This window comes from Heliangelus exortis, chromosome 2 (assembly GCF_036169615.1).
Source record: "Heliangelus exortis chromosome 2, bHelExo1.hap1, whole genome shotgun sequence".
Classification (NCBI taxonomy): domain Eukaryota; kingdom Metazoa; phylum Chordata; class Aves; order Apodiformes; family Trochilidae; genus Heliangelus; species Heliangelus exortis.
This window is the reverse complement of record NC_092423.1, coordinates 104,170,233-104,190,521: the sequence shown is the minus strand read 5'-3', so window position 1 is coordinate 104,190,521 and position 20,289 is coordinate 104,170,233. Positions and strand designations below refer to the sequence as shown.

Below are 20,289 nucleotides of genomic sequence, written 5' to 3'. Positions count from 1 at the left end.
CATGTTGCCCCTGTAAATTTTCCATAGCAAAGGAAGGTAATGATGAGCCTGATGCTAGAGGAGCAAACAATGCCAGTGACAGGAGGAAGCACGCCGAGTGTCATCAGTCTTCTTTTCATAACTTTCCATCATCCTTAAACCAGCTTTGCTAAACAAACAGGGAACAAGCTCTGTTTCACCCCCGACACGAAACTGTATTTTGCTGAATTTAAGCAAAAAACGGGGGCTAAACCAGACATATGTCCATCCTTCACAATAGCTGTCTATCACCAGCCTAAGCAATGATATTAAAATGAGCTTCTTGAGAAGTTACCTGCATCAATGCTCCCCTGGGTGCTGTTAGCTCTTGCCAAAGAAAGGCTACGATGGCTTGCATTGCGAAATTGGGAGAAGGATGAGGTGGAGTCTATCGTGTTTCTCCGAGTTCCCAGAGCATTGGTGGGAAATAGGAACTGTGTATAAGAAACAGTCTAAAAAGAAATTCAGAACAGACAGTTACTATCAGCCCGGCTCGGCTACAGTGTGATGCTTTTGGTGCATCCCAGCTGGAAGCAAGGGAAGCCAAATTAATGGGGGATTTTCTGGATTTAGTTGTTACCCACAGATGAATAAACACCTGTCACCTATGTTTGCTTCAGTGCAGTCAGTTTATCCATAAAAAAAAAACTTTTGAAAAGGCATTAATTCTGCAACAACACCACAAACATACATAGAGAAGGTCTAATACACCGGATTTATGAAAGCCCACTCAAGGGTCAGATTTAAAAATATGTCAATTTGGTCATTTTTTTCAGTAGGCCTTCTCTGTAGCAGGTTTCAGCTGCTTCTTCACTGAAACTTCATAATCTGTATGTATCCCTCAGCACAGAGCAGCCAGAGGCAAATCACCTGAACGTTGATAAGCATAAGCATTTTCCCCAGTATTTTTCTCCTTTAGAATTTTGTCTGGCAGAGTCTTCTGGGTGTTGTGAGATAGCATTTTACACCAACGGCTGTGGGAGATGATTTACTACTTCCCAACATGGACCAAGTGTGAATGAATAACTTGTGACAAAATTATTTTTAGAGTGGACCAGTTCGTTGCTAGTACCCTCGGCCAGGAACAGGCTACGCCTTGCTTCTCAAAGGTTTATTTTCCAAAAATAACATTATGTTGAAGAAAAAAAAATTAGTCTCAGAGTCTGGACTGTTTTTTGAGGAGGTCAAAACAGGTATCAAATAAATCATTTGAGCTTTCATTTATTTATAAGCAAACAGATTGTCCTCAGGAATTTACAGCCTGTGGTTTGGCCTGACACCTGATTAGGTGAGCAAACCATGTGTAGCAGCACTGACATAGGGTCTTTAAATCCATAAATGAGAGCAGACTGGGTAAACTGAACTGTAAAAAGTAAAACAAGTCTTTCAGCAAAAAGTATTTTCATTTACAGTCAGAATTGTCTCTCCTCTATGTATTCATTTAAAATAGACAACTTTCCCTAAAGACTCATAATTGCTTATTCTGTTTAAATGAACGCGCTCTGGGATTTTGACATACTCATCAGATTTTTACTACTGCCTTCCTGCCCTTTGGAAAAATATACCGTTCAGCAAAATTTATTTCAGGGAGTAGAATTGAGAGTAAACAGATTTACAGCATACAACTCTCACCAGAAATTATTTTCAAGCCCCCAACAATACACTCTGCAGTGATGCTTTTTGTTAAGAGACAGGGGGAGTCTGCACGATTCAGTAATGCTTTACAGGCCCTGCTGTTGCCACAGGCAAATTACAAGGAAAAAAGAGTTGTTTGCATTGACAGCTTGGCCAGTCCTCCTCAATTTCAGTTCGCACATACTGTGCTTTAACTACTGTGTTACACTGCACATGTTAATTTATTTTTGTATCTGTGCTTGTTGTTAGTTAAGCCATTTGTTTCCTTACTACATAAAATCTAAGGGAGTAGGAACTGCAGCATCCCCACCTTCCCATCCGCTCCAAGCTCCACACCTTCAAGACCAATTATCTCTTTCAGACACACTCCAGTAGAATGGCACTGGCGTCCACCATCCAACTTCATATCCCTGGGGAACAGAAACCAGAGCAGAAATAGCTCTTAGTACACACACCTTGTTCACCTTCCACCCATATGCTGAAATAAGGTACAGAAGATTAATCCAAAAACGCCAATAAAAAGCACCAACCAGGACACTTTTCCTACAGGCAGCACTTGTGTTGTCTATAATACAATACAGAGAAAACCCTCAGTTTGTGCCAGGTTATACCTCATACCACACCCATGATGCAGAGCAAGGTTGCCCATCATTGGGTGCCTGTGACAGAACACAGCAATGGGAAGGAACTGGAAGTCATTTAGGCTTCAGGTGAGATCTAACAATCCATCTTGATCCATCCAGCAGACAGACACTCTCAGAGTACACACCCACATCCCCCTGTGCTGTCGGAAGAGATAATTGCCCATGAAAACTTCTGGGAGGGATTCCTGCTCCTCTGTAAGCAGGAGAGTATCCAAAACCCAGCGACCCTCCCGCTGGAGGCCAGCAGGAGAAACCCAGGTCTCCATTGCCTCAGGATGGAAACTTGGGGATTTATTTCTGAAGGACTGGCCCATTTGGCATCTTAGACTTGGAGGTAAATGAGACACCTGAGACAACTAGGCTGTATCCCATGCTTTAGCCTCACAATCAAAAGGTAAAAAAAAAACTGTGAGCAAATCTGTGCTCCTCAAATGACAGCTGTGTACAACTCCAGAATATTTATCTCACAATACTTTCCTGGCTTATTTCCACTGAAGTCCAAATATGTGCTTAAAAATCTGTGTGTGAGAGATGCTGACACTGAGGCTTCAGGGAGAAGCCCTGCAGGCTCTTCACCCGAATACAGATGGGCTGGGCTATCTCCTACTGTGTCTCTGCACACTCTGCTTCCTTGTCTTCCCTTTCCAACTCATTTTATTTCTCTGAAATATGGCAATTGGTGACTCCCCAGTATCACATATTTTACTGCTGGAAAAAAAACAACATGCCTATCCGCTGGAAAATAAACTTCTGTGACAAAGAGAAAGCCTGTATCAAGTTTCTAATCCCAAAAAAGTACTCTTAGATTCTTGATTGGGGTTCACTTAGCACAGTGTCACACTATCATTCTTGTTTCCTGATATCATGTTACTGAGGGCCTAGATAAATAATTATGTAAAAATAACCCTCTATCAGAGGCATGGGATTAGCCTCTCTGCTCTTGTACAGAATGTGCTTAAAGAAACTGTTTCTCATAGAGATAAATGCCAAATAGTAAACACGTCAGCAGGTCTTATCTATGAAACAAACACACAACCTGAGGAAGCCCCAAACCCAAAAATGAAAACAAGAATCTGAATTACCTGAAATTATATCAGAACAGTTTAGTTTCCTTCCACTCAGAAAACCTCACAGAGTAAGAAATAATGGTGTAACAACTTTGAAAACAAACGCTTTCTCTATGCAATTACCACACAAGGGTAGATAACTCTGGAAGTCATCAAGAGAAAATCCAGTCAGCATAGCAGGGTTGGGGTTTTTTTGGGTTTTTTTTGTTTTTTTTTAAAAAAAAAGGCAGTTCTGAGGGCTGAAAAGAAATTGATGCTCTGGGTCCAGATCAGCTGGCTTGTGTGAGCACACATGGGAATGATTCATGAACACTAGCTAAAAATCAATGGACATTGCTACCTCAGTTTTCTCATCTTTCTCATGTTTCTACAGAGGATTCTACCTTCAGGACCCTGAAGGGTAGTAGTATTGTAGTAAACAATACTACAGTCATCCTCCCTCATCCTAGGTGTTTTTCAAGGGCTGTTCAGGGTCTCCCCCTCCTCTACATATGCTCTGTATTTCTAAGTAGTGTATGAGTGCTTGTGTTATAAAAGAGTGCTTTGAAATTTTACTGTTTGGAGACAAACCTGACCATAGACCAGAGAGTTAAACTCGTTCTCTTGAAGAAAATCAGTACTAAGTAGTGCATAGTTTCTTATCAGCATATAAGCATAAAAGCTCATCCTAGCTTATACACATCGTCCTCTCAGTGGTAAAGGATCTTGGTGAATAACTGAAAGGAAACTGCTACATGACTTTACTGTGTCCTTTTTGATTTCCCAAGTACTGCAATCAGCAGCAAGCTAGTCAAGTTTTTACAGGACAAGCTTTGAGTTTTTTTCCCTCCCTCCTAGCACAGACAAAAGCTCATGAACACCTCAGAAAAGCTCTTGCTGACGAAGGGCTTCAACCCTGCTGCTGAGGGGTGCACCAGCACAGCTGCTTCCTCCCCATCCCCTCAAAATCCCACGAGCACCTAGGTAAGACCTGGGAGGTGCTTCTACTTCTCCTTCTCCAAAGGGGTGAGTTGTGCTTGGTTGTTTGGGTACAGCCAATGCACCAGGGCTGCCAACCATCACCACCAAGCCCTCATGTGGCACTATGGTCAGTGAGCCCCGTAGGGCACATGTGTATGGAGGACAGGCACTTCACATATTAAAAAACAAAAAATAATCAAGCTTTCAGTGTGTTTCAGTTATTTAGATTACCGATGGGACTGAGGAAGTGCACAAACCAAGATCCAGTAGTAAAGGGTGCTTACAAAAGGCAGAGTAGGAAAGACAGTTCTTGCCAAAGAGGGTTTTAAGTGAAGAAAACTTCCTTCCCCCTCTTCCTCAGTTTTTATTTCCCTGTTTTATTTTCCATCAGTGCTTTTTAATGAAGCTTTCAAGGGACTCCAGCAGGCATTGAAAGGAAAAAAAAAAAAAAAAGTCTTGGGAACCTAATTTTACTACCTTTATCTGAGCAGGGAAAGCTTGAGGAAATGACAAAGTCAGGGACTCATTTCTTTAGGAGGCAAGAAATTAGATCTTACTTTCTGAGAAAGTTTGGGGAGTTACCCTGATCTATATCAATGTCAGACTGTAGATATTCTATTCATACATACCAGTTTGAGAAAGCTCAACAGTGTTACGAACTACACCCAGACCTATGTGTATTATTTTATTTATCCAGGACTGCAGGAAAAAAGAAAAGAAAAGAAAAGGAAAGAAAAGAAAAGAAAACATTTTCCCATCTATTAGAGCTCACAGATTTTCCTGAACTGAGACTTAAGAATCACAAATTTCTTGTGGGATGGTGAAAAGTTTTCCTGAGCAGGTAGGTAAGAATCAATACAGGAGATCTCACTGTGTCTTTTATTAGTCAGGCCAGGATTAACATAATATGAATTGGATGCTATTACCTTTGGAGGTATAACATTTCTTTAATGATACAAACGTTATGTTTTGACGTGCTCTACAAAGCTCCATGCAAGACTCCTGCTGGGCACTTGCTCTTTAAATGACAGCAAGTTGAACACTTTAACCTGTGAATAATTCAGGAGTCCATTAAATATTAAATAGACTTCTAGATACATGAAAAGCCTTCTGCTTTTGGCAAAGAAGAATCTGGTAATTGTTACTTAGAGATGTAAGCCTTTTGTGTCTATATTTTATGCTCAGTGATTCCTGACTGTTGAGAATATCCTAAAAGCAAAAGTGGTTCATGAAGACATCAAGAAAACACATCGTTCTTATTCATCACTGTAAATAATTTCTATTTATCATCTCTGTTTATAGAGACAAGGACAATGACAGCTTTGGAAAAGATGCCCTGCCAGTCACTACATCAGGAGATCTCCCATGGCCAAAGACTGCCTGCTTTAATTGATCAAGAGCTTTCAGATCCTAATTGTCATTAGTGTCACTAGAACAACAACGCCAGTGGCAATTTACAGGGAGAGGAGGTGGAAAAACTCCTGGAAAGATGGTTCTAATGGGCCAGTATCCTTTTTCACTCTCCAAACATAATCAGGTGTCAGCATCCCAGCTATTATCCTGATGTTTTGGCCAACACAAATTTAAACCTATTAGCTTTTGGAGATCCATTGCTTAATTTCAGTCTAAAGGGAACAGGGCAGCTCACAAAAATATGCAGTGATGGCTCTATAAAATTCATACACAAGTTGATTGGGTTTGAACTGTCCTGTTGTGGGAAAAAAACACCTAGATTTATGTTTCTTTCTGTAAAGCTATTATGCACTTGGTTTTGGGTTTTTGTTCAATTTGAGAGAACACGGCAAGATGGGCAGTGGGAAAGAGAAGCAGGGATATTTCAGTTTCCCTTTTATGGGCTAAAAACAGATAGTTATTCTTCCATAGGCCTACAGAATGACTTATCAGGAAAAGGACTAGGGAGTGATGATTTTATCACAATTGCCTCGCATACAAAAATCAGCTGGGGAAGAATAGCCAAGAACTTGGTAACAGGTCTGAAGGACATAATGAAGTATTCTGCTCTGCTTTGTGCTTATTGCTACTGCCCTTATGGCAATTTAGATGCTCTCCTTCCTCCTGTAAATATTCCCCAATTTTCCACAGTCATTGCCATGCTTGTTACCTGACCTGCCAAATGACTGACAGCAGGGGTGAGGTGTGCAAGACAACCTCATCTAAATGCTTCTTTTTGCCTCATTTTGCATCTGACTTTCTCACCCAGTTTAAACACTGGAGATGAAACAAAGATTTCAGAGCTGAGGTAACAAAGACCTCTGCGAATGCTCAGCCTATGGGCCCACTGATCATTGTGGCTACTTGTTTAGGGTGATGGTATTGAAAACCTCTTGCTGGCAGCATTACTGAACTCCTTCGTGTTCTGGCCAGCACTTAGTGAAATTAAAAGTTAAGTTCAGTCATGATTTATCTTTAGAAACAGGATGAAGCTGGTTTGTAGCATTGCTGAGAGGGACACAAATTGGTTTCATCTAGCGAGCTGCTGCTTTACTTCAGAAGAATGGTTTGTTACCTGGGCTTGAATCCATTCCATTACTCATATTGTATTATTTCCCTTAACTGGAGGCAAGTTCAGTCAGATGAATACCTATATTCTTGTCAAGACAGCAATATTCAGCAGCTATGCCTTTTTCAGTAAGTTTCCAACCACTTAATGAATTCACTGCCATGGAGAATAAAAAATGAGGTGAATTGGTCTTATAAGGACACACACTATCTGATGCTCTGGATTTTCTGTCCTGTGCTCATCACCTCTAGCTCCTCTGGCAGTCAGCCCCTGTGAGCTCTGTGCCTAAGAGCTGAATGTAGGACTAGCAGTGTTGCATCCTCACAACACTAGCAGCTCTCCCCCCCCGCATCCTCTATATCCATCTTATGGGAAGGAATTCACAGGAACTTGGAAGCTAATAAAAGGTTCTTACAACATCACAAAATAAAATATCATCATAGTAGGTATGATTTCAATCTGTGAATGTTTTTTAGCCATTAGCAAAAACAAGACTAAAAAGTCCCTTTTCAAAACCATGTTTTTAGATTAGTAACCACAATGATGCACGCCAAAGAAAAAATAAGCCCACAACCCAACTGAACTATAAAACCAAATAACTGCACTAACTTATTTTCTTGGGGGGAAAGACAACACGGTACCTGCTTCCTCCTTTATTACACTCCTAACAGTGACAGACATACATTGCCATCTCTTTTTTTGAAAAAGCCAAGGCACCCTAAAATACTAATGAGAACTGGAGAACTGGATTGCTCTCAGTTGGCTACAAGCATACGCAGAACCTTTCTGCAGGCCACCATAGAATGACAGAATCAGCCAGGTTGGAAAGGACCTCTGATATCATCAAGTCATATCAACCCTTAATCCACCCCCACTGTGGTTACCAGACCATGGCACTGAGTGCCACATCAGTCTCTTCTTAAAAACCTCTGGGGATGGAGAATCCACCACCTCCCTGGGCAGCCCATTCCAATGCCTGATCACCCTCTCTGTAAAGAATTTCTTCCTAATATCCAACCTAAACCTCCCCTGGCAGAGCTTAAGTCCATGCCCTCTTGTCTTACTGGGAGCTGCCTGGGAGAAGAGACCAACCCCCCCCCAGCTACCCCCTCCTTTCAGGGAGTTGTAGAGAGTGATGAGGTCTCCTCTGAGCCTCCTCTTCTCCAGACTGAACACCCCCAGCTCCCTCAGCCCTTCCTCACAGGACTTGTGCTGGATCCCTTCCCAGCCTCCTTGCTCTTCTCTGGACCTGCTCCAGCACCTCAATCTCCTTCCTGAACTGAGGGGCCCAGAACTGGACCATGTCCTGCAGGACACATGGAGTGACTCCAACAACACCCATGGGGACTGCCAGAGCTGTACCATCTCCTTGGAAGTTGAAAGGGTGCCCAGAAAAGCTCCAAGGGCAGGCAAGCCACGGAGAATGTATCCTCCTCTTCCCTTGTCCAGGAAATCTGCCTTTTCCAAGTCAGCTACCTGGAGGCAGAGCTGTACCTGGTCCTTCTCCATCCTGGCTGGTGCCACATGGAGGGTCTGCAGAGCTCCCTTGCATGGATACTGCTGGGGACTGTGGTGGGCAGACACCTGCAGACACCTTCCCTGTGCTGGCTGCAAGGGAGAGCCTGGCTGTACCAGTTCCTGTCTGGGGACATGTGCAGGGACTCTGGCACCTGAAGTATGACCCAACTAATGGCTAAAAGGTTAATACCTGCTGTGTCTGATCCCAAGCTCCTGTCTCAAAGGGCTGAAATCCAAGTCACCTCAAACCATCTAAAGACCATCTCCAAATGAATAATTCCTTCCAGTCGTGTTTAATCTATCTGCAAATGGCTCCTCTCTTTGGTCTGCTGTGACACGAATCCCCTCTGAGGGCCCAGAGCAGGTCCATGCACATGTGTGTGTGCACATGCTGAGTGCCTGTGTCATGGGACAACTGTTTTCTGGTGACCTGAGGCATCTTCCCCTGTCCTGGAAGAGGAACAGAAACAAGGCTCAGCTCCACTTGCTGTGAGCTTCTACCATGACAACCTTTGACAAGGAAGGTGTGTGCCACAGCAGCTCAGAGGTTGCACAAGGTGCACCTCTAGTAACTGGCATTACCTCCCATTTTAAGCCCTTCTGAAGAATTATATGAAGAACTATTCTGAAGAACTATTCATTCATCTCCTGCAAAGAAGATATAAAGTGGATACTGAGCCAGAAATCCAGTTTCAATACCCTTCACAAAGCAGCTCTTACATCTTTTGGAGTATAACTTTTAAATAAGAAAGAGGAACTTGAAGAATAGTATTATCATACCATTACATATGATGCTTCAAATTTTAAGTATTATTAAAGAGTACTGGGATGTCAACATGATCCATAGTATAACATCAGTGAATGGTGAAAAAGGAGAGGAGAAACAATTTTTATAAAGCACAAGTATCTCTCTACAGTGGAAAAAAATGTTCAGCAGTCACTGCTGCATTTCATCACACATTTATTTCATTTGTAAACTTCCCTACAAAATCTCTGTGTGGTAACTCCATGTGTGTTTCATGGGTGAGCTAGATTTTGTTCCACAGAAAAATTCAGATCATGAAAACCCTTTAGTCATGAAGTTTTCCAACACACAAGATTAGCAACTAAGAGCAATCCTGCAATACGACCACCAGCAGTTGGGTTGCCTCTTCTAAGCCATGCACCATAGAGTGACTTTGTATGTCATAAAAATACACTCAAAGCCAAGCATTCAGACAACATTATCAGTGTTGCTGGATCCTGTAGGTGCTACCTGCCTCTGCTGACTAGCCTGGTATGATCATGGGTTTGTGTGTCTGTTAATTTGTGTGTCTGTTAATTTAATAACAGAGGCAGTAACACTGCTACAATGCTTTCAGTACAGAGCAACCTTCCCATCACTGCCCTCAGCTACCACGACACCCTGGGCAGGGTCCTGTAGCAGCCCAAGGACACTGGGGGCCAAGGGAAGCCAGCAAGCAATATGCTCAGTACATCTGCAGCAGTATAGCCTTCCTTACATTGCTTTCACCCAGCTATGTCTGTACTCACAGCTCATCTGCTGGTCTAGATGGAGGACAAAAAGCAAGTTCTGGTCCTGCCCATTACCCTACCCTTGGCCATGGAAACATGTGAAGCTGTGACTGTCTGCACACCACCAGCAAAGATGCTGGCAATATTAATGCAGTCAAACACAGAGAGGACAATTTCTGGCTCAGACCCACAAAAGTACCTGCCTCTCAGTGACTCCAGCTGGAGATAACACACCTCAAAATCTTTGTCAATTTAGTATTAATTCTCTCCTTTCCCTTTGCGCAAAAGTACTGCAAAGGAAAGCATTAGATTTCTGTCAGATACAAGGTGCAGAGAAAATCCTGAGGACAGAAAATTCTAGTGATTTTTTCTGTTCATTACTTTTTTCTCCCCATCATGTCACTGTGCTTTGTACTTTTGCTTCTCTTCAGCCTAACAGAGAAAACCAGAGAGCATTATTCCTCTGGTACACGGTGTCCTTCTGGGGTACCACCGGATTGATCTTCTGAAACCACGGTGGCAAGAACTGCCATCATCACCAGTAGCCTCTGTGCCACTTTGAAGTACTTTTCCCTCCAAAATCCTGCTGCCAGCTACACCCCAGTGAGCTACACTCTGGCTGCCAGGGAGGGGGATTTGGGAAACATTCCAGGGGACAGCTCAAATTTCATCCTCTCATGCACTTCCATAGTTCCCACTCCTGCACCACCCAGACCTTCATTTATATTTGTACAACCACTTAAAAACACAGTTTAGGGGTTTGGGAAGGATTTCTGACAGGCTTGAGAAGTGGGCCCAAGACAATCTCATGAAGTTCAACAAGGCCAAGTACAAGGTCCTCTGCTTGGGCTGGGGCAATCCCAAGCATGATTACACCTGGGTGAATTGGTTGAGAACAGCCCTGAGGAAAAGGACTTGGGGGTGCTTGTTGAACAGAAGCTCAACATCAGCCAGCAGGGTGAGCTTGCAGGCCAGAAAGCCAGTGCTGTCCTGGGCTACATCAAAAGAGTTGTGGCCAGCAGCAGTTCAAGGGAGGGGACTCTCCTCCTCTGCTCTGCTCTGCTCTGCTGAGACCCCACCCCATGTACTGTGTCCAGTTCTGTAGCTCCCTACAAAAGTAGGACACTGAACTGCTGAAGCGAGCCCATTGAAAGGCTATGAACATGATCCTGTTCACAGAGCATCTCTCCTGTGAAGACAGCCTGTGAGAGTTGAGTTTGTTCAGCCTGGAGAAGAAAAGGCTCCAGGGAGACATTATAGTGGCCTTCCAGTACTTGAAGGGGCTACAGGAAAGCTGGAGTGGAACTTCTTCAAGGGAATGTAGTGACAGGACAAGGCATAATGGCTTAAAACTGGAAGAGGGGAGATTTTAAGCTAGACAATGGGAAGAAATTCTTTGCTATGAGGGTGGTGAGACACTGGAACAGGTTGCCACCCCATCCCCCAAAGTGTTCAAGGCCAGGCTGGATGGGACTTTTGAGAGACCTGGTCTACTGGGAGCTGTCCCTGCCCATGGCAGGGAAGGTGGAATCAGAGGATCTTCCAACCCAAACTAATCTATGATTCTGTGATTATTGCTACTGTAGTTTGACCTCAGTGTGACAGCTGGGCAAGCATGGCCCACAGTCTAGAGCACACTGCTTGCACCTTGTTGGTGAGGGGTGATGCTGCCTCACCCACCCTGGCAGAGTTTAGTTGTGACTGCAGACAGGTTTGGTTTTTAAAATCGATCCGCCAGTGCAGTTTAGCTGCCAGCATCAACACAGTAGAGCTCTTCTGTGTTGCCTACAACATAATAGGGGCTGGCAGCCTCTCCAAAACACAGCTGTGCCTACAGATCTACTCGATGGCCACAGTGCCTGCGTGTTGGAGCCGAGACGGAAAAGCAGCAGCAGCTCCACCACGTGCTATTCTCACACGGAAGAGTCTCCCCTACATGCATGTCCACCCTGCTCCTGCCAGTGCTTACTCCAAAGCTAATTGCAGGCATGCCCAAGGTTCCCAGCAACTAGTTGTTTCTTTCTGTAAACTATTTAACAATGTTTGCTCAACATAAACCAGCTACGACCAGGGACAGACATCAGCAATCAGGGATTTAGAGAAAGCAGATATAAAGGATGCTGTCTCACTACAGTACTTCAGAAGGGTACCAGTGTCCCTCCCCCTCTTCAACCACACATTCAAAATGTGCAATGAAGTAAGCAAACACTGTGCAGCCTGAACAGAGTGGCTACAGTTTATGCTATACTGCTTCATCTGTTCTTTGCACCAGCTGTTCCTGGAAGGAGGTGCTATGGAATTGTTTCTCTCTTCCTGTGATGCTCTGGAAGGAGGACAGAGGACATTTTTGATTTTTAAATTTTTTTTTTAATCTTGGCTTTTTCACAAAGGGAACAGGGCTGGATTGTTTTGCACTGGCACTTGCTACCTTCTCATCCCAAGCTTTCTTGCTGCGCAAGCATGGTACAAGACATTACATGCTGAAATAGTATTTAAGTTTGCAGCTGGGCTCATTACTGATCTAATTTAGAAAGTACAACCAGTCATCAGAATTTCAAAATACATTCAATTTTCAATAAAGAGGCAATTTCCACAGGGCAATGCCCATAAATGAATGACAGTGTACCCAAGAAGAACAAACAAAGCTGCCGGTCTGTCAAGAATTCACCTGATGTGTAATCCCAGTTTAATTAAGGGAAAAAATTTACTGTAAGAGATACGAGAGCAAGTCAACTTTCCTACAAAGGTGCCTCCTTTCCTTGGTGCATTAAAAATAATCCCCCTTTGTTCTGAATAGCTGATGCACAAGCAGCTTGTGGTGAATCATTCTACAGAATTAAATAGACGGATGAAAAATATAAGGCAAATCCATCCCTCATGCACTGGGTAAATTTGACTCCAGATGATCTGTGGGTCTTTCAAACCCACCTCCATGTATCAGTCCTGTTTCAGTCCCCCAAATTTTCTGCCAATAGATCCTACCTACAGGCAACTCTCAGAATTATGGAGCTGCCATCAACCCACATTGCCCTTCCTGGTCCTGTAGTGCTGCCTCAGAAGGCACCCAACAAGTCACGTGCCAGAGTCTGACAGACATCATGTCCGAGCCAAATCCAGTTTTTTCCACTTCTGCAGTTTCAGTGGAAGAGCAAAAAGCCTTCTCAGTCTCTGGAGAACTGTTTGAATCTGAATAAACTTTTCTATTGGAGGTTTAATGTCTCAGCACATTGAGGGATGCACAGCTCCACAGACGTTTAGTGCTTACACCTGTTAAGAACCTGTATGGTATTATAGCTAAAATAATTGTTTTTGCTGACCGAATAACTTAATCAAAGGCTAAATGTAAAACAAAAAGGTATTATATTTACATCCAAATATTCCTCTGTAGTTCTGGAAATCTATATACAGTAGCACCGTGTTTGCATGGAAGAACAAGAATGCTAAGACTGCTTATGAAATAAAAGTTGTGCTGTCTAGAGCACTTGTTTTGTCAAAGACAAGTGAAGTCAGAATACTAAAATGAGTGCATTTGTCATGAACATTGATTTCAAGGGGGGAGTTTTCTCCGGTTTAATAATTAAAGATACCACAACACATATAAATAAACTGGGGGACTGGGGGCTATGTTTTTAACCTGGTAATCTTCCACAAGTCAAATATCTAAGTGCATTTATCTCTTCTCAGAGCAGATATGTAAAAGCATTAGCTTCCATCATGCTGTTTTCCAATACAGGTCTACATGCAGGCCCAGAAAGACTATGTAGTACATGTATAAATATACATACCCGACTTGGGTACAGTCTCGATATGGCAGCACTGAAAATATGCTGCAGAAGGATCTTCTGCTGCTGATAAGGACTATTCTAAAATATAAAAGAAAATAAAAGAAATCAAAGACTAAAATTTAAAAATCCCACCACAATAAGCAAAGCAACAGGTGTTACCGCTGAGGAATTTGTAACCATAAAACTTCCATCACAAATGACTTCTCCCTCCTCTTTTTTTTTATCTCACAAGTAGAGTACCATGCTACTGAGTCTTTCCAGAAGTGCTGCAGCCTGTGCCATACGTTACACAGAAAAGGAGTAGTGGAGTCCCATCCTCTCTACAGGCTTTCTAGGAAGACTATCCTGAAGATATAACTTGAAATCCAGGACAGATGTTTTTCTAGGAAAAGGAGTCCTAGTGAAAGGAGTCTACCCAGAGAGGCAACAAGCTGTTCTGACAACTGACCACTAGGGCTGACACTAAAGTGACAAATCCAACAGCAACCCAGGTGATGCACACCGACAACCACTGGCAATGCACATGACAACTCTGGGGCTGACTTGAGAGTCTGAACTTACTGGACAAGAATTTCCATCTGCTGGTCATGGCCTTTCTCTGCTAAACCAAAGGACTTCCTTGGTTTTCATTCAGCTTTCTGCTTCTTCAGTATCCTGATTTGTACACAAAGTTTTCTATTATCATAAGCTTTCAGATCCTTTCACTCTTTTTCAGGCTCCTCCTTAGGTTTTCTCCATTTTTCTTCCATTAGCCTTCTTGGTTTCTGGGCCTCAGCAGTTGCACAGGTGGCAGATACAAACATCACATCTTTCTGTTTTACCTTTAAGATCAGTATCTAGCCCTGACAACTCACCAGCCTCTGCATTCACCAATCACATCAGTAATCTCAGTTATGATGTTGCACTGACACTCAGGCATGACTGATCCCACAGCTCCTTGCCCCTTCTCCTCCAGCACCGTATCTATCTTGGTCACTAATTGTCAGGAATGCCTCCTCCTGTAAGCATGGCTTGCTTTTCACTCCTTATAAGCAGGTAGCTCAATATTTGGCTAAGTGAAAGAACATGTTATCTCCCTGCACAGAGTTTATCTCAGAATCCAGGCCACTCTTACAGTAAACACTTTGTATTTTTAACCAGGTTCCCAATACCTACATCATCTGCAAAATCACTGTGTGGCATTAAATCAAATACCTTAGAGCAACCTATCTGTTTTACAGCCACACTATTACCTTCAGCCATTAAGATCTGACATATCATTAAGCAACACTGAAGCCACCTTGAGGTCAAGACTCACTTTCCAAAAAACTATGTGGACTACCAAGAGATACAGAATTTTACTTCTGGGAAGATGCAGATTAGCAAGAAGCCAAGAGAAGCTAGATAAAGATGTAAGATATAAAATGCCAATAAATAACTAACCGTAAATATATCCTTTTTCCTTATTATATCCAGGACACCAACAATTGTACAATAGAGCAATGTACACTAAAACTAACATTCTTCCCTCTAAAGTTGGCCAACAGGCTGCATCCCCTCAAATTCCTCTAACATATGGTGATGGCAATTTGTGCTATCTTCTGATCTGATTGGTATTATAATTTACTGATGTTTTAACTTCCTAAAAATCTCCCCTTGTGGTCCAAATGCTAGGAGCTACTTCGAGGTTGGCTATCAGGGCTATTGCCCTTTCTTGCTCTGCTCCCCAACATTGATTTTTCTGATATTGCATGCCACAGATCTGTATGTGAGGATTTCACCTGTATTTTTCATCATTTTTCCCATACTGATCAAGGTTGGACAACAAGCCCTAGCACACTATTTTTTCTTTACTGTCCAAAACCCACCATATGCACCTATAAATCTTGTACCAGTTATGCTCTTGTTAAAGGCTATTTCCTTATGGGATCAACTTAGTCTTAGCGCTTGGAAAAAGTTTAGATCCTCGAGAAAGCTCCTGCATGTAATGCTTGGAAAAAATGTGCAAAAATTCAGAACAATCACTTTTTCTTCTACGGGATTATTCTGTAATAGCAATCCTATTTTCTTCCTTAAAAGCTTGCTTAAAGGCAAAGTGGTATTTACCCTTGAATAAAGGAAGGTTTCTAATATTGAACATGCACGTGGCATTAGGAATTCTCCTGCAGCAGATAAAATATGTCCTCATCATTTGCCTGAATGCTACTAACACCCCTTACATATGGTAAATATCTCAGAGCCTACAAAACAGTCTCAGAGTGCATCAGTAAGTTATAAAGTAGGGGAAATAATTTTTTTGCATTCGAAAAAGGCAGTCCACAAGCAAAAAAACCCTGGCATATGATTAATTTTGTGCATGACACTGCTTATTGCTGAATAGTTACTACTCACAACAGCTTGCTTGTTCACTGGAAGCCTTGTTTGCTGATGTATGAAACTTGGCACAGATCTTGAGGCTGACATCAGAAAGCATCTTTGAATTTGGAAAACCACAGTACCCACTAAGTGTATTCCACCCCGCTCCCTCTGTCTGTTTCTGGAAATACAGCTCTTCCACCAACGCCTTACACCTCCCTAAAAAAAACCCAAAAACTAACTCTTTAAGAAAAACAAACTGATGCTTCCATACCCACAAGCAGAGGCAAAAGTGGGAAAGTTACCCCAGGAAAATTTGCTGTGTATATAGGAAGTAATCAGATCAGAAAAGAAATCAAAATCACCAGCTTCTACTTTTCTGCAGATTTCTTTCCCTTGGGACCCAAGTACTGCTTCTCTCCACTAACTGGGGGAGCCTCTTAACATAAACATCTCCTGGGCATCCATGGCCTCCACTGCCAGGATGACACAAAGCCTTATCTGCAATGCTGGACTGGAAGAGCAGGAAGGAAGGCAGTGGCCAGAAGCTCACCATAAAGGATAAAACAGTTTTTTATTTAGATATGTACACCAAAAAAAAAAAAAAAAAAAAAAAAAAAAAAAAAAAATTAAAAAAAAAACAAATGGAGGGCCTGCAATGCTTTGCTGAAACAGAAAGTCCAGAAACTTGTCACAAAATGTACTTTGGAGAAGAAATTGTGGTGGAGGCCCAGTGATGCTCAAGAAAATTAAATTGTTTATAAGATAAAAGCATTTTCCTAGATTTCAGCTCTTGAGGGTGTCTACAACACTGGACAGCTCTGAATGAGGTGTCTCCAACATCAGAAGCAGCTTGAGTTGGAATGGATTTCTGAGCCCTGACTACCACTGTGCCACCTAGGCATGTTTAAAATTACATCATGAAAAGGTTTTCACTCTCTGATTTTCACATTTCAACAGAAAGTTGTATTAATTACTATGGCTCAGAGCAACCTTTATTTTGCAAGACAGGTGTTCAAGCTAATCTTCCAATTTCTTTAATGAGGTGTATGCTACAGAAACACAAAACCTTACTGAGCACAAGGCTTTCAACAGAATCAGTAATTTCTTTGACTTTAAGAAGAATAATGTCTGTTTTCTTCAGCGTCTGTCTAAGTTTGATTGTGTTGCACCAAAGGGCTGAGGGAAAGAATGAACAGTGAGAACACTGCAAAGAGTAAACCTCTTGAGAGTGCATGGGTGTGCATTTCCACAATTAAAAAGGCAGCAAACCAGACTCTTCATACCCTAATGGATGCTGTTTAGCCTTGGAATGGAACTGTACACTTACTAACAAAAAAAAAAAAGAGAATGCAATAGCCCTGGGGTGGGCAAGGAGCACTGTTTTACTGTGTTTGTATCTGCTACATGCAGGATGACTCCAGAAATGTTCTTATCCTGTTCTCACCATGAATTTTTTGCTCAGCTGGCTTGGTTTGCTGTTCTGGTGGCCTGTTTCTGATGGATAGGAAATCTGCTTCACAATTTATGGAAGAGACCATCAATAAACGTGCTAAGTAAAGGGGGTAAAACCACATACCTGTTGCTATCTGTGCTAATTTGTAAGTTAGGGATGTCTTGTCTTTGTCTTTTAATGGGAAAATGTATTTTGTGCTATTTTACAAGATGCTTTGATAATACGCTCTAGGAAACCTAGTTTTCCACGTCCTTTATTAAGCCAAGTCCTACAAATCCAAAGGAACCGGTTTAACCAGCACACAGAACCATCAACAGGAAGCTTTACAAGGACTGGCTGATAAGCTGGGCCCCTGGGTCCAGGTGTTTTTTCTCCATAGTGAAGTAGCTGAACTCTTATTCTAAGCACAGCTGGTCCTGCCTCACCGTTGGACTGCTGAAGGCTGGATGTACAGCATTGCTGCTCAGTGCATGTTACCCCCAGGCTGAGAGAGGAAGAGCTCTCCGTGTTACAGAACAAGGACACCTCTCTTCACAGGCTGAGAGCTGCAAATAAGGGCAGTTAATGGAGAAATGAGGCCCAAGCTATCACCCAGGCTGCTGTTATCTTTGCTGTGACACTCGCAGCCACACGCCATTGAAATGATTACTGACAGCGCTCGCTGTACTGCAGCTCAAGCTATCAAATTCACCACTCAAAAATATATTCTATGAAGATGTTTTCAAAGCTGGGTTGCTCAAGTTAATTGAAAGGCCATCAAGCCACAACGGAAAGGTCAGGGGGGTTGGAAAGAGCTCCTGAGCCTGACTCCATCCCAGCACAGCACCTGCATGACCATGCTCTAGCTACAGGCTGGGGGGCTTTCTACCCACTGCAATATTGTGCAATACCATGTCACAAGGACATCAAATCTCTCCAAGTACTCAGAAACTGTTGATTTTCAGATTAATACATGAAGAAGATCCACCTCATCTTTCAAAGGTCCTTTTCACCCAAAATGCCTACTAACTTCAGCGACTGCAACAGCACCCAGATCCCCTGAAAAACAGGTGCTCAGATTACTTACTTTACTCCTAGTCTTAGCTGGCATTAGGGGTGGCACAAATTGTTGATTTTGCATTTTATTTTTAGCTAATATTGCTGTGGCTTTGTCCACAGGACAAAAAGCATTTCCAAAACTGTGCATTGTATCTGTATTCTAGATAAAGGGATCTTTATTATTGTTATGGAAATATTCTGGAAAACTGTGTCTGCTGATAAAGATAAGCAGCCAGTTGAATAACAAAAGCTTACTCACTGTTTTCTTACCAAGAAAAATATTCAGTTATATTATCAGACATAATGACCGATACATAAACTAAGATGAAATTCTCTCTTCACAGGTAATGCTTCTAACAATTTCATGGATGTATTTTACATATGCATCTCAGAAATTACTCATTCTCTGCGCAATTTGCACAATAACTTTATGAGTAAGGTTTTTTTGTTATAAGAAATTCCCAGGGTGTACATATCTTTATGCACAAAACAGACTAAAATTAGAGGGCTGCTTTTCAGTGTTTGATTCCACGTGTAGTAAAGTCTTTATAGTTGTAAAGACTATAATCAGCTGCTGGTCAGACAATAGTTAAATCGACAGTTCTCTCATGTACTTGTTTGCTACAAAAGCTGTTTCAAAAGAGCCGTCATCTCTCAGAGCCACCTTCTGCAGTACTTATGTTGATTACTACCTTTCACTTCATTTAATTGTATGTGTAAGAATAAACACGGGGGAAAATTTTGCACCTACCAGAATTCAATTTATAGAGCCTGTGTAATGTCAGAATTTCTATTGACCTGGTTCCATGTTTGATGAAAACCACAGGCTATGTGCACAAATCAGTCCACAGGAACATACATGGTTCTTGCCCATGGCAGGTGTATGACACCAGGTAAGTGCAGGTGTCAGCCCTCAGGAGGGTGGTTTAGTCTACATGCAACCTGTTCAGGTAACCTCTTTCAAACCTAATCAAGCTTGGAAGGACAAGAATAAAGTCATGAGGCACACAAGGAAATAGTTTTGTGAAAAAAAAAACAGAGAGGGCAGGTGTCTTCTTTATAAGCTAGTTTGACTTCTGAGCTGGGTGATACTGCAATAAATAACCTATTTTGCTGATGGGAAAACCACAACAGGCACTCTGCCCTTGTAATAATGGAAGTCCCATCTGACTGCTGCTGAACAGGTCCCACTGGTACCTACAGCTGCCATCCAGGCACTGCACACCACAGCTGCAGCTCTCATGCATCCCTTGGGTGCCCTGCTGCCTGCATCTGCCCTGAAAACAAGGATCCCCCTTCTCACCTTGCCACAACCATCCCCAGCTGTGTGTTTACCAACCAGCACTTTGTATCAGGGAGGATACAGCAGTGGGATTGAGATCTGCCATGTTTATAATTTATCTTGTAAGACTGGGGATAACTTTAATACCTTTCCCTGAAGCTGTTTTCTTGAGTTGTTTGTCTTGTAAGCGTCCAGCCTCCTGACAACCCAAATATCTTGACACATACACTTACCTACACACACTAACAGATCCTGAAATATCATTCAGCCATTGGTAAAACTTATTCCAAACAGAGTCAGCTCTGCACCCCTCTCACACTTTGCACCTTGCTCCCAGAAACACAACCAAATCGTGCGCCTGTAAGTTGGAGTGAGCCCCAACTCATTTCCATTTTATGCAAGTTTTTTGTATTACAGGGACAAAAACTTTAAAAATCCATAGGCTAGCACTTCCACTGACTTGCACTTCACCCGAGGAAAGAGTGTGCCTTGCAACCTGTGCCTTCACAGACTATT

At 42.4% G+C, this 20,289-nt stretch overlaps 1 protein-coding gene across 2 annotated transcripts in view; it reads right to left on the bottom strand.

Annotated features, from left to right (window-relative positions):
- CABLES1 (Cdk5 and Abl enzyme substrate 1) overlaps positions 1-20,289 on the bottom strand; it is a 74,907-nt gene that overhangs the window by 16,473 nt on the left and 38,145 nt on the right. Inside the window, exons 4-6 of one of the 2 annotated variants that reach the window (XM_071737306.1) lie at positions 13,664-13,741; positions 1,964-2,063; positions 314-470 (exon numbers count right to left, since the gene is read on the bottom strand). In XM_071737306.1, coding sequence (XP_071593407.1) covers positions 314-470; positions 1,964-2,063; positions 13,664-13,741 — 335 coding nt within the window. The remainder of the gene's footprint in view (positions 1-313; positions 471-1,963; positions 2,064-13,663; positions 13,742-20,289) is intronic. The other variant, XM_071737307.1, reaches the window with a different exon arrangement.